Source organism: Cibotium barometz, chromosome 37 (assembly GCF_041138505.1).
Source record: "Cibotium barometz isolate CiBa-2024 chromosome 37, ASM4113850v1, whole genome shotgun sequence".
Taxonomy (NCBI): domain Eukaryota; kingdom Viridiplantae; phylum Streptophyta; class Polypodiopsida; order Cyatheales; family Cibotiaceae; genus Cibotium; species Cibotium barometz.
Window position 1 is genome coordinate 2,575,835 of NC_141082.1, and position 14,763 is coordinate 2,590,597.

Here is a 14,763-nt window from a genome sequence, read left to right on the forward strand (position 1 = left end):
CTGGCCATCTGTCTGGGGATGGAATGCACTAGACAACTGCAACTTAGTTCCAAAGTTTTCAAATAATGCCCTCCAGAAATGCGAGGTAAACTTGGAATCTTTGTCTGATGTTATGGTGCTAGGCAAACCACAAATTGGATACCAATGCTTGAGAAACAGACGGGCTACGTCCTCGGCTGTGGCCGTATGCTTGCATGGGATGAGCATGCAGAACTTACTAAAGCGATCCACAATGGTAAAACACTGAGTGTTACGGGATCCAGTGGATGCTGGTAGAGGCCCTACAAAGTCCATAGATATGTCGATGAAAGGTCCGTCGGGGATAGGCAAAGGTTGAAGTAAACCTGCCTTCTTTGTATGGGGAACCTTGACTTTTTGACAAATCTTATAGGCTTGTACATGTGCATAGACATCACGCCTCATCTTTGGCCAATAAAAGGACCGTTCTAATTTCTCGAGGGTACTGTTGATATGGTCTATGTCCTCCAACTAAGGAGTCATGGGCATCGTGGAGAAGAGCAGAACGCTTTTCCCGAGTAACACAGAGACGGTTCTTGTAGAACAACCAACCGTTCTGTACTGAATAGTGGCCAGGCTGAAGTGAGGGCCAAACTATACTGAGTACCAAACTCAGGGGAGTCGACATATTGGTCTTTCATACTATCCAAGTCCTTCCCCGTGATTTCGAGAATGGTAGCTTCTTGGACTGCCTGGATGCTGGACTTTCGACTGAGAGCATCTGCTACTGGGTTATGCTTACCAGGGATGTATTCAATCATACCTCCAAACTGTTGGAAGATTTGACTCCACCTGGCCTGTCGATCACTCCACTGGGCACTTGGCATAGTCTGAAGCCACTTAAGTGCTTGGTGGTCTGTTTTCACTGTGAAAGCCTGTCCATAAAGAAAAGGCTTCCAATGTTTGAGCGCTGTGATCACACCCAAAAGCTCTTTGTCATATACCGAATAATTCTTTTCGGCGACATCCAACTTTCTGCTGTAATATGCCACGGGTCTATTGTCCTGCTGGAGGACTGCACCTATGGCTACATTGCTGGCATCGGTGATGACCTCGAAAGGTTCGTCCCATGATGCTAACTTTAATACAGGTGCTTCTGAGGCAGCTTTCTGGAGTGCACGGAATGCATCAAGTGCCTTACTTGTAACTGAGACTTTCTGCTTGCGAGTCTTCACCCCCTTGAGCAAGTCGGTAAGAGGTGCTGCAAGGTTGGAAAACTGATGGACGTGTGCTATAGGCCTGACAAAGACCTACGAATGAACAGATTTCTTGGGCGGTCTTAGGAATGTCCCAATCTAAGATCTCCTAAACCTTTGATGGGTCCAATCTAATCCCATTGGAACCGATGATGTAGCCCAAATACTGAACTTCCTTAACACCAAAGATAGACTTTTTGGCATTTATGTAGAGCTGATTATCTCGCAAAAGTTGCAAGACTTTCTTCACATCTTTCTCATGCTGCTCCGTAGTGGCTGAGAAGACTAGTATGTCATCAAGGAATATGAAAACACACTTCCCAATATGGACTGCGAAAATACTAGACGTCATCTTATTGAACGTTGCGGGTGCATTTGTAAGCCCAAAAGGCATGACTACGAACTCGTAGTGACCAGGCTCTGTCCTGAAAGCTGTTTTTGGAATGTCAGCTTCAAAAATGCGGACCTGATGGTAACCACTCTTGAGGTCGATCTTAGTGAAAAACTTAGCACCGTCTAAACGCTCCAACATGTACTCTATCCTGGGCATCGGAAACTTATCCTTGATAGTGAGTTTGTTTAATGCCCTGTAGTCTACACAAAGGCGTGCAGACTTGTCCTTCTTTTGGACAAATAGGATAGGTGCAGCAAATGGGGAGGAAGAAGGCCGAATGAATCCGGCTCGAAGAAGCTCAGAGAACTACTTTTCCAACTCGCCCTCTAAAGTCTTGGAAAGACGATAGGAAAACCTGCTAGGAGGATCTGATCCAGGGACCAAATCAATGTGATGGTCCTCAAGGCGAGAGGGTGGGAGACTGGGCGGGAGATCGTCCCTAAGCATAATGTCCTGGTGTCTGGATAGGAGGTCTGCTAACTAAGGGACTGAAGATGTAAGGGATGCTACTACTGAGGGAGGGGCTGTTTGAGCACGAACATAAAGGAGTGCTCCTTCTGCTCCCTTGCGGATAGCTCGTCTGGCCTAGAGATGTGAAATCAATGGGATGCCAAGAATGCTTCTATCCCCCGAATCATGACAGGCTCAGGAAAACCTTTACAAATAGTAAAAGTGTCCTGCCCCCAATTGGGAATAGGCTCATACTGACTGAACCACTGAATTCCTAAGATCATGTCACACCCTAACAGAGGGGAGACGATGAAATCTCGTTGAAATGAGGCCTTCTGAACTTCAAAGGCAAACTGCTGTGCCTTCTGGGAAATGTGGGTGCGAAGACTAGGTGTAAACCCGTCCACATCCAGATGATATGGGACTAATGTGCAGTTCAATTTATTAGCCAACTGGGAAGAGATGGCGTCTTCAAAACTACCCATATCGAAAAGGACTACAAACTGTCGGCCCTGGGCAGAGCCATAAGCTTGGATGAGGCTCTTCTGAGCAGCATCGCTCTCACCCTCCTGCTTAGCATCAAATACCACGGATGGCAAAGGATGCATGGAAGGTAAAAGTTGAACTGCATTTGAGGTAGTAGGCGGGGCTGGAGGAGCTGGGGAGGCTGTGGCAACTGTGGCAGAAGGAGCTTTGGCAGCTTGTGCCGCTTGCCATTTGTGGCAATCCTTCTTACCATGCCCTATAATATGACAGAAAAAACATCTATTTTCTGACTGGTACTTCCTTTGCTCCTCTGGAGGAAGATAACCTCCAGTAATGCCTGCTTTAGCCTTTTCATCAGGGGTTTTCTTAGGTTCTTTTTCCTTCTTACCCCCTGAACTGGAGCTATTACTGATGTCCTTCTTAGCATCTTTAGAAGATGCGTTACCTTTCCCTGTCTGTGCAGCTGATTGCTGCTGCTGGGGTTTGGTACTGGACTGAGATGCCTGCTTGGGCTTGCCCCCTTAAGCTTCATTTCTTCATTCTGAGCGAGAGTCAGAGCCCGGTCATATGTACTTGGTTCAAAGTTACGAACTGTGAACCGAATGTTGGAGTCCAATCCACGAATAAATTGCTCCATCTTGGCCTGCTCAGATAGCCCTAACTGCTGTGCTAAAGTAATAACCTTACCGGAAAACTGAAGCACTGGGGATCCGTTCTGTCTGAGTCCATAGAACTCGTCTTTCAGACCGGTCATGTACTGGGGCGGGAGAAATCTGGTCTTCAGGTCATGGACAAAGATGTCCCAGTCAAAGGCTGTGACACCTGTGGCCTGGTCTGTATGAATACTAGACCAATGCTGCCACCAAGTGACTGCCTCACCAGTGAGATGAGGAGCCGCTAAGTGGACTTTGTCTTGTGGGTCTGTGATCTTAGCTAAAGGAAAATGAGCATTAAACTGATGAATAAATTGATTAACTGAAGAATGATCACACTTACCATCATACTTACTGAAATTTGGTTGACTACGAATGATGGTGGTTGATGCTGCTGCGGGCTGCTGGCTGGTGACACCTATGACTGGGAAGACTGAGGAGAGCTGTTGATACCTCACGTGTATGGCCTCCTTTTTCCGTTGGTGTTCGAGTAACATACGTTCTCGATCAAGCTCACGTTGGTGTTCCCGAGCGGCGAGGTCAGCCTGACGCCGGTCTTCGTCGATCCTGCGTTGGGCTTCCTCATAGTCTCGTCTTTCTTCTTTTTCTCTTCTCCTCGTTGTTCCATCTGAAAGAAGAGGGAGATGTAGTCGGGTGCTGCTGGAGGTGTAGAAGGACGTGCTGCTGCTGCCTCCAAGAGTTGCAGACGCTCCATGAGTAGCTGGTTCTGAGCTCTAAGAAGAGCTATGGTGTCTGCTGTAGGCGGAAGAACGAGGTCTCCTTCGGGGGAGACGTCTTCCGGCTGATGAGTACTCTCTCCTGTAGACATGATGCTGAAGTCGGTGGTCGTGCCGGAACGCAATCTAACCATTCAAGGATGCCCCTACGCTAGGATACGGTGTGTGTGGACTATCTGAATCTGATACCAATGTGATATGCAGCGGAAGTCTTTGTATTGGGTTCTAAAACTGTACAACTGCTGCACTTCTGATGATGAGCCATCTTGTCACCATGCACTGAGTGCAAAGTGCATGTGACAAAGGCACAATGCTCATAGACTAAGACCCTAGAACTAAATCGATCTTATGATCAACCGATCGGCTGGGCGAAACCGACAAACTGTGCTTGTGTCTCCCATACATCAAAACTAACTGACTTAAACTCACAATTAGCATCAAATGACATGGTATCTAGAACACAAACTGTGCTTGTGTCTCCCATACATCAAAACTAACTGAATTAAACTCACAATCAGCATCAAATGACATGGTATCTAGAACACATTGAAACACTTCATAATTAGAATCCTTTACTATATTACAAAGTTCAACATTGAGTTTACAAGAGTAGTGGATGGGACATCAAAGCACCCTGTAAACAAAACTAGACACCATCCATGACGAAAGATAGCTCATGACCATTCCAATCTATCTGTACATTGTGGTTATGAAACCACTCTTTTCCTATAATAATATCTACTCTATCCAAATTCATAATCATGAAATCTAGTGGCTCTGAGAAGCTCTGTATAGTTACAGGAAACTGAGACACCCTTCGATCCCAAAACCGTGTACCCGACGACATGTCGACACGATACTGGTGATCACTTGGCTGCATAGTTGTCATGTACGGTACAGAAAAATATGGTATGATATTCAAAATTTCTTATCGTATGATAAAATACGGTGTTTAAAAAAAATATTTATAAACTTAGGTATTTCCAATTTCGAGATATGGACTATTTTAAAAAATGAGGGAAGCATTGTAGTGTAGAGGAAGCTCGAATAGCCATAGACAAGCAAAAACAAGACCATTACCCCCGAAAAAAATATTTTTTGAAAAATCCATGAGTCCGTACGGCATCGTATGGTATCGTACCGTGCAGATAAATGCTCATAACGGTTCTTTGACACAATTGTATCCTCCTGTGTTTTGCCAGCCTGGCGGCGGCGCTCCGCTTTGGAAGTCAACTGACGATTCCGCCTCAAGCCAACGGTCTACCACTCTCCTACACCGGGCTCAACCGATGTCGGGTTCTGGTGCTAGGCCTATGTCCCTCCCACCACCCTAAGGAGGATTTGAACTAGGGGCAGAAGGGGGGGGGGGGGGGGACCACTGGAGGCATCCTCCTGGACTACCGATGAGGACAAGCTCTAGAGAGGTGTTCCATCTGTCGGCGGATGAAACACTGACTTGGGAGGCCATGATACTCAACTCTCTGCAAAATAGGGTCCCCTCCCGTAGGCAAGGAAGCCATATGGCATGAGGCACTTACTCCAAAGAGGCTATACAGATACGAAGGGATGGAATCCCAGACGTTCGAGCAAGAACCGAAGCAACAATGGGGGGGGGGGGGGGGGGGCGGAGTTCCATCACTCTCCCGATAGCACCACCTATCACCGGGAGGAGAGGAAGGTATTCCTCACTAAGACCTGGAAAGCAGTCTCTCACAGGAAAACCTGAGACGCTAGCCAAAGGGTCAGACGCCAAGTCGAAGCCATGCTGCCACCTCACAAAGAAGGCCTGGGCCGTACGCAATGTGACGGGGTTTGGCTACATGACTCCGTCTTAAGCTGCAAGCGAATCGGACTGAACCTGATAGTAGCCACGCCCCAAGGGATGAATATCGGTGATCTTTCCACGCGTGCCAAGAAGGCTTGCCTGTAACAGATCCCTGAACTATCCACGCGTTGGGCGGCTACCCACAATCTTGCATACCAAGGTGGAGGTCTCCAAAGAAGTGACTGTCGAAGCGAGGAGCTCAAGGTCCGCTTCAGAAAAAGAGAGGCAAGGAACGTCATCCTCAGTCGGGGATGACGGAGTGGCTGCGGAGGTTCAAGACCAGAAGTTGCCGAATCTTGCCACAAAGAAAAATGCCCGAAAGCTGCACCTTATCAGGAAGACGGAGAAGAGGGTAAGGAGGGGGGAAAGCAGGTGGAAGCGCGGAAGGAAGGAGGGATAAGGTGGCAAGGCGACAGCACACGTCCTAGCAGGCTGCGCCGGGAGGCAAGGAAAACAGGCAGTGAGGAGAAGAAAAGGAAGTGAGGACTTAGGTGAGGGAGGCACAGGCGGGGACTGAGGCAGAAAAGGAACAAAGCTGAGGCGGGGAGGGGGGGTGGGGGGTGGGGAGGAGGGACAACAGAGCGAAGCGGGAGGGGGAGGGGGAAGTGAAGGCGAAGAGGAAGGGGGGGGAGGCAGCTAGAGGAGGAGGAGGAGGCAGAGGAGGAGGGGAGGGGGGGGCGGGGGTGAGCAGGCAGGCAGGAGGAGATGGAGAGAGGGCTGCGCAGAGGAGCAGGGAGGGGAAGGGGGGGTGCTGGAGCGAGGTGAGGGAGGGGGGGGCTGCACACAAGAGAAGGGGGGGTGATGGCAGAAAGGTGCAGTCGCGCAGGGGGGGAGCTCCAGCTCCACGATCAAACACCCAGTAAACCTAAAACTTTAAGTCAACTATTGAGCTACTCCATACTCTGATTCTTTGGTTGAGGGGCTACTCAAAATCATATACCGGTTCTCCTCTCCATTTGTAAGTCTTGCATGAAAGGCAAGAAACATCAGGAGATACTTCCCAAGGAGGCCAATTACAGGGCCAAGAAACCCCACAAGCTGGTGCATTCCAACATCTGTACAAAAGTGGTACCCAGGGTATTTGCTGTCAAGAAACAACACAAGCGGGTTGTAGAGGCCTGTGCTTTTGCATAGGAAAAAACTCCAGGGCATGAAGGCTTCATCAGCATAGGAAAAGAAACTTCCATCTAATTTGCTTTTGTGTGCTTCATTTACATCACATCTAAGGCTCTGTCGCCAAGATTTCACAAAGCATTGTGCCAGGAATTGACAATTTAAAACGACACCCTGACCGGAGAAAATTAAAAAGGAGACAAGGGGGAAGAGTGTTGCCCAATCTTTGCTCCATCGTGCACTAAACAGAAAAGAAATCATAGCATCCATGTGTATGCTTGTCCACAAACTCTTCATGCATGATGTTTTGATTGAGTTAACTATAAAATCTTAGGGCCAAATCTATTGAAACATCATCATCTGGGAATTCTTTTCAAATAGGCTTTCCATGATGACTCCATGCATTCGGTGGTCCATGTTGAGTTGTTGCCATCCCTTGATGGGCCAGTAGCACAGTGCCAATATCGAGGCAACCATTATAGTGTGGTGCATGTTAGGTCTTTGGCCAAGTGGAGTTGGAGGATTTGCCAAAGAATCATAAGATGTTCACAAAAGAACATGGTCGTTCCTTTTTCTAGAATGTTCCTCTTGAGAAGCATCCAATCAACCTTCTAGACAGAAGGATCAGCATAGTGAGCTTATTCTGCGTACAGAGCTTCCAAAGGTACATATCAGATGAGCGGACTTGAGCTCAAAGAGCTTAAGCAACAGCTGGAGGAGATCATGACATTCAAATCTCTTTCCTAGATTAGAATATTCCATTTTTGAAGTAATGCCTTGAGATTACCTCGGACTAAATGTCTCAATAATGGCTGTAGCCTCCCATTTTCTGCCATTTGTTTCATATTCTGATCACTACCTTCAAGATTATCCAAGGTCTCCTCTGCTTTTTCAACAATGAACACATTTTCAGATGTACTACTCGTCATCCCAACAAGCATAAGTATGGACCCATTCACAGCACCAATTTTTTCACAAATAGGGGGATATTTTGACAGTTCTGACAAAAGATGAATAGCCTCCTCTCTTTCCTTTGACAGCTTGCGTGAAAGGCATTTGAAACAGCTGCGGATTGCATCTGTCTCTCCAATTGCCTCCTAGAACAAATTCACGTGTTTAAAATATCTCTCTCTCTCAATGAATGAATGAATTCACGTGTTTAAAATATCTCTCTCTCTCTCAATGAATGAATGAATGAGTGAGTGAACAGCTATCATAGTAGATTTTCAAAAATCTAAACATAGACCGATACCAAAACGACACAAACAGCACACCCAGATGATTGTTTTTGATGCTTCTGTCATAGAACTACTAGCTAATTACTAGGATGTTTTCACCTTTTTGCTAGACCACAGATTTACCGACAGGTCTATATGATATGTATTGGGTCTCATAGGTCATTTTGGCCTTCCACAACGTTAATCTCTCTCTCTCTCTCTCTCTCTCTCTCTCTCTCTCTCTCTCTCTCTCTCTCTCTCGCGCGTGACCCTCAGCCTCATTGCTGATCGAGCTTCACGCAGGTGGCTCCTCTTTGCCATCTTTTCTCTCTTTGCGCTGCCCACTTCGCTTTACGCTCGCTGCTTCGCCCTCTCTCTCTCTCTCTTGGTGCTGCCCACCCACCCTTACCTCAGGCCCCCAAGGCAGCAAGGCAGGCCTCTTTGGGCCCCATGGGGGAAATACCCCTCTTCTCTCTCTTTCCTGCTATTGTGACAGTTCAGCCGCCTCTCTCTTACTCGTGCTGTTTGAAGAGCTGCAATCAAGCTACTGCATGTCACCACTGCAGTAGATAGGCCATGTCGAAATCCGTGGAAGCTCGGTTGAATCGTCTGGATAGCAATGCGGCAGATAAAAAAGATGTACAGAAGCTTAATAAGAAGCTGGATGATATGTGGAATGACTTTACAAAGGAGATGCATAGCCTCAAGAAGGAATTGCAAGACAGGGATTGCACAATCCAAGCCCTGGAGTTGAGATACAGAACTGTAAAGTAGAGCTCACAGCTCTTAGAGAGGTAAAGGGGGATGGAATAAAAACTATGGAGCTGGAACTACAGGCATACAGGGAAGAACTATTGGCTCTCAGGGAGACTAAGGAGAAGGAGGAAAGGGAATGGTATATGCCCGAGGCTTTCTCCATGGAGATTGCACAACTGAAGGATGTAAATGCCAAACTCCAGTTGGCATCCGAGGAGCTCCGGGGGGGAGGTGGATAACCCTCCGGAAAGAATGTAATGATTGCAAAAATGGTATTCAGGAGGAAGGGGAGCTCACACACCTCTTGGAAGAAGTGGAAGGCCAGATGATCAAGCTACAAGAGGGTCTTATAGCCACAAAAGGAGATGGAAAAGGGATGAGCGAATGTGGTTAAACAAGAGGTCGAGAAAGGGTGGACTGAATTGACTAAAAAGCACCAACCCACCCCACCCCTACCATCATCCATGAGAAGAAACAACAAATGTGGGCACTCAACATACAGGTGTCTGGCATGAAGGAAGGGGCCTCAGCAAAAGATGATGCTATAGCCTTGTGCCACAAGCTAGGAGTGGAGGGACCCCCTCCCTTTACAGATGTTCGGAGGGCAGGGAAGGATACTACTCGAGAGCGTCCTTTGCTCGAGGTTCCCAAATTCAGCTAGTAGACAGTCTTTCCTTGAAAGGCACATAGCCTTGAAAGGAGAAATCATCTACCTAGACGATGTTCTCACTCCCACAGAGGTAGCTCATCGGCGAGCATAGTCCAGGTACACAAGGTCCGCAAGGCAAGTAAGCCAGTTGTCTATAGAGACGGCCGTGTTATCATTACCAAGCGGCATCCCAAATAAGGATGTGGGGCCTGTGGGACCCAATGCCTGCAGTTAGCGGTTTGGAACTGCAATGGTGCACTTTGGTCCGACCCAGGGGAGATGCAGGAGGTTATTACAGGCAGAGATATCATCTTCTACACAGAGACACATCAGAGTCCCAAAAGAGGCTTACCACACATCGCTGGATACCAGTGGGAGTCGGCATACAGAGGAGAGACCCGCACATCAGGAGGGGTATGAGGATCCGAAGGAGTGGCCGTATTGTTCAGGATACATTTATAGCAGATGATCCAAGTGGTCCAGAGAGATATCCTCAGTTTGCACATTCATGCTACATGGATTGCACCTTCAGAGTTACCTACGAAGGTGCAGTTCTACACAGATCACTTCTTGAGGCTCACACATGATGGGTTTATACAGAGAGCACACTACCTCAATGTTCACATGTCACATATGCAGATAGCGATTGGCCAAATACGTCTGCCTCAGAGTTGAGACTGGTAGAGCAGAGGGCATACCTAGGGAGAGCCAGATTTGCAGACTCTGCCTCACTGGAGTCAAGACTGAGGAGCACCATATCTGCCATTGTCCGGTTTATTATGAGATACAAGGGTGATTCCATCGCCTCTTCAGAGAGAGATTCGGTCCATTGACTCAGATTATTGATTACTCTGACAAGGGATGCTTAGGGCTCTTTCTACTTGAGCTCCACAGACACAGAGTCTTCTCAGAGAGCCTTGCCCACGAGCACCCCTTGGACCTCGCAAGCAGCCCATTACCAGTTTCTTCCAGAGACAGGCTGAGGATGATGAGAGGCTGGATCCCACCACACAGCCACCAGCTACAGCCCTTCCTAATACAGATCCCACACCACCACGGGAAGTCATCCTCGCCTGAGCCAATACTTTACAGCGGGCTAGACGCCCACCATCTACCCATCAGCTGCAAATACAGAGTATACTCCACTAATACCGATCAACCCCTTCCGACCCAGTGAATAGGTCACGGATATCTGATCTACTCGTATCACCCATGCTAGATATCCTAGATGGCCCTCTACCCACCCGGGGAGGATGATCATACCAGCTCTGATGACGTATTTTCATAGCAGGATCTAGGCAGCTGTTTCTCGTTTTTCATTAGTTGGTTATATTTTCAGTTTCATTTTCATTTTCTCTTTCCTTTCTTTTGTTCCATGGCGAGATATAACATCGACTATGATGTAATATTTTGGTCTCATAGGCCCTATGGGTCTTTTGAAGATGATTAATATAACTCTCTCTCTCTCTCTCTCTCTCTCTCTCTCTCTCTCTGTGGCCAAGCTTCGCTGAAGCTTCAGTCCAACAAAGGGCACTTCCTAACGGTCACTTGTGATGGATTCATTAAGTGGCCCAATTATCTCTACAGACAGGTCAGCTGAGGGTGTTGTCACACCGCCTTTGGGTTGACATGAAGTGTAGAGGGCATCCCAAAACACAGACAGATATGCATACAAAGAGCACTTCCTGAGGGTCACTTGTGATGGATTCATTAAGAGGCCCAATTATCTCTCGAGACACATGTTCCACACTATGAGGATTGCTGTCGGCCAGCTGAGGGTGTTGTCACACCGCCTTCGGGTTGACATGAAGAGTAGAGGGCATCCCAAAACACGCAGACAGATATGCAGGCTATGTAGTATTGGGAAGATCAAGTCTAAGGAGCATTACATACTTAGTGTTGGATGGGGGAGAAGATGCTCTGCACACACACACAGTCATATAAAGCTCAAAGAGAGACGTGATGTGATAGCCGGAAGCACTCTATGTCAATGATAATGTGTAGAGTACAAAGTACTAATAGTCCTAGGGCTAAAGTACAAAGTACTAATAGTCCTAGGGCTAAAGTGCCCAACACACTAGAGTGTGTTCACACAAGGAAAAAAACCCTTGCCAGCACAGGGCAAAAAGTTCCCGTGTGTAAGACTGTTCACACCAAGACTTCCCGGAGGCCAAAGGCTAACAAACCCCCTTGAAGTGAATGGTGTGAACGTGTACAGGGTGTAGTAGACTACCTTGGTACAAGTAATAAGTTTAAAGCTTTACGAAAAGCTTCAAACTTCTCTCTCGAAAGAGACTTGGTAAACCCATCTGCCACATTGGCCTGTGTAGGCACGTAAGTCACGACTCTCTCTCCTCCACGGAACCTCTCCCTGACATAATGATAATGCACCTCAATGTGCTTTGTCCATGCATGAAAAATCGGATTCTGCACCGCTGCCAATGCACTCCAGTTGTCAGTGAAAATGGTGGTAGAAGACGGCTATCTAATACTAAGATCTTCCAATAGACAGCGGAGCCATACACACTCCACAACAGTTATGAATTATGCCATGTACTCAACCTCACAACTAGAAGTGGCTACTGTCGACTGCTTCTTGCTGAGCCATGAAATGCATGAACTTTCAAGAAAGAAACAGTTACCACTGGTTGACATCCTAGTGTCATAATATCCTGCCCAATCACTATCAGTGTAGATAAAGAAGACGCATTGCCATAAAACAATGCAAAGTCCTAAGTGCCTTTAAGATAACGAAAGAATTCACTGCTTGCCATTGCCTAGTGCCAAGGCAATGCATAAATCTGCTCAACTATGATGCTCCATACTGAATATCAAGACGGGTAGAGCATAGGTAAATAAGGCATCCCACAGCCTGCTAATATGTGGCAACATCGAATGGCTCGGAAGAGTCCTCAAGTGATAGTCGTAAGCCTGGTTCCATAGGAATAGAAATAAGTTTGCAATTTGTCATTTGGAACCTTTCTAAGAGCTACTCAAAGTATCTTCTCTAAGACAGCATGATGCCCCCCTCAACTGGTATAAACCGGATACCCAAATAGTAATGCAAAAGCCCCATGTCATAACATCAAATGCATGCTTCAATTCGGCTATGAAAGCTGAAATTTGTCCTTCATTAGCGCTAGTCACTAGCAAATCATCCAAATAAAGGTTCAAGATTATGAAATCATCCCATTGTTTGCGAACATAGAAGATACTCTCAACAGGGCTATTCTGGAAAATATGAGAGAGCAAGTACACATGAATTTTTTGATACCAAGCACGAGAAGTCTGTTTTAAGGCCATAAAGTGCTTTACGCAATCTGCATACTTTATGCTTTGCACCTTTCTAAACAAAACCAGGAGGTTGTGATACATAAACCTCTTCCTACAAATCACCATTCAAAAAAGCAGTTTTGACATCCAACTGATGCACATTCCAACCTTTATGCGCAGCCAATGCAACAATAGTGCGTATGGTGGTCATACGGGAAGTAGGTGCAAAAGTCTCCTCATAGTCAATGCTCTCTCTCTAGGCATACTCTTTGGCCACTAAGCGAGCCTTATAGCGATCAATGGAGCCATCATGATGGCTTGCGTTTCAAATTTTGCCCCCACTTTGTGCCGATAGCATGCTTGCCTGCACGCAAGTCGCATAACTCCAATGTAGCATTCATTTCAATGGAGGCTAACTCCGAACGCATGGCTGTAACCCAATTATCATTCTCCAACACATGAAAATGAGAAAGTGGCTCCTCATTACATGAAGTAGCAACAAGAGCTCCGTCAACAAAATGAGATGCATGTCAAGAGGCAATGCGTGTACGACCTGGCATAAGTGTAGGCAGCTTGCTATCACGCAAGGTGTCAATGAGCCAGCAAGGAACTCTCTGTGAGTCATGAATGGTTGCATCCTCTTCAACCAATGCATCACCCATGGCATCCTGATCAACGTGTGGCACATCTGGAGCAGTATGGGGAATGTTGGACTGCTGATTTTCAGCAACAACAGGAGGCTGATTTGGAGCCAAAGCAGGCTCAATAGGTTCAGCACCTATACCAAATAATGGCAACAATGTATCAAAGACATCTAGGGCATCAATTGATGGTTGTAGCCTACATGAAAGCAAGGGTTGAGATGCATATTCATCAAAGATGAAATCTCTGGACACAATAATTGTCCTGGTGGAAGGTACATACAGCCTGTATCCCTTGCTCTCACTGCTATACCCCACGAAAATACATTTCAATGCTTTTGCTTCAAGTTTATGTCTCTGTTGTGCTGGTATATGTAGGTAAGCCAGACATCCAAAAACACACATATGAGTGACTCCAGGGATTCTGCCATTCCAAGCCTCATAAGCTATCATAGATTTCAATGCTTTAATGGGATAGCAGTTCAGCACATAGTTGGCGCACATGATCGCTTCAAGCCAAAATCTAGATGGCAAATCTGTTGGAGAATGCACAAGCAGAAGCATAAACAAAACTAGAGAGAGAGTAGAGAGAGCTTGTGGACAAGATCACCTTTTATAATAGCTTGAAGCTTTACAATGGCAATAGCCAGCAAGAGAATGTTGAACTTGTGCAAGGGAATGGATAAAAAAGTGAGAAATGGGAGGCCTCCTTATATAGTGCATAAGTGAACTGGCCGACTGCCTCTAGGGACAGGCCGACTGCCCACGACTTCATAAATCAAGGAGAAATTACATAAAATGCCCAATAAATAGGCTCTGCCCAAATACACTGAGATGCACTGATTCTAACACCCCTCTGCAGCTCATAGTGTGCAAGAGTCTGAAGAAGATAAGCTGATGAAGATGCAACCATAGACCCTCCAACACCGCGAATACTGGAATCACCTCAAAGAGAGCACCCGCCAACCTGTTTCCTCGAAACAAAATGCCACCACGAACAGCAAGGAACTTTGCTTGGTTACGAATTCCCACACAAGTGTGCAGTGAACTCCAAGAATAGATGATGGGCAACTGGACACACCGCACCCATAATCCCCAACAGTGGACGGAAAACACATCACGTCCCAAAAGCCTCAAACAATGAACTTGGAACAGATCCAGTTCATAATCTCTGCTATACCAAAGATAACCATGTCCTGCCAGATGTCTAATGGTGAGACTCCGAATCACAGTCCCCATGCACCAAAAAGTGGAACTACAATTAGCCCCCTCTCCCGCCCACAAGCCTCATCTGACTGAAAGCACATGGAGGAAACTACATGTATACTAGAGAAGTACACCATCTGGGTCCTCCT

At 46.7% G+C, this 14,763-nt stretch overlaps 1 protein-coding gene across 2 annotated transcripts in view; it reads right to left on the reverse strand.

Moving 5' to 3' along the window:
• Window positions 1–14,763, reverse strand: part of LOC147616838 (U-box domain-containing protein 44-like) — a 76,461-nt gene that overhangs the window by 33,127 nt on the left and 28,571 nt on the right. The window contains exon 2 of one of the 2 annotated variants that reach the window (XM_086776475.1): window positions 7,660–7,969. The exons of the other annotated variant lie outside the window; for it this stretch is intronic. Within the exon in view, the coding sequence (XP_086632601.1) occupies window positions 7,660–7,969 (310 nt within the window). The remainder of the gene's footprint in view (window positions 1–7,659; window positions 7,970–14,763) is intronic. 2 annotated transcript variants of the gene reach the window in all.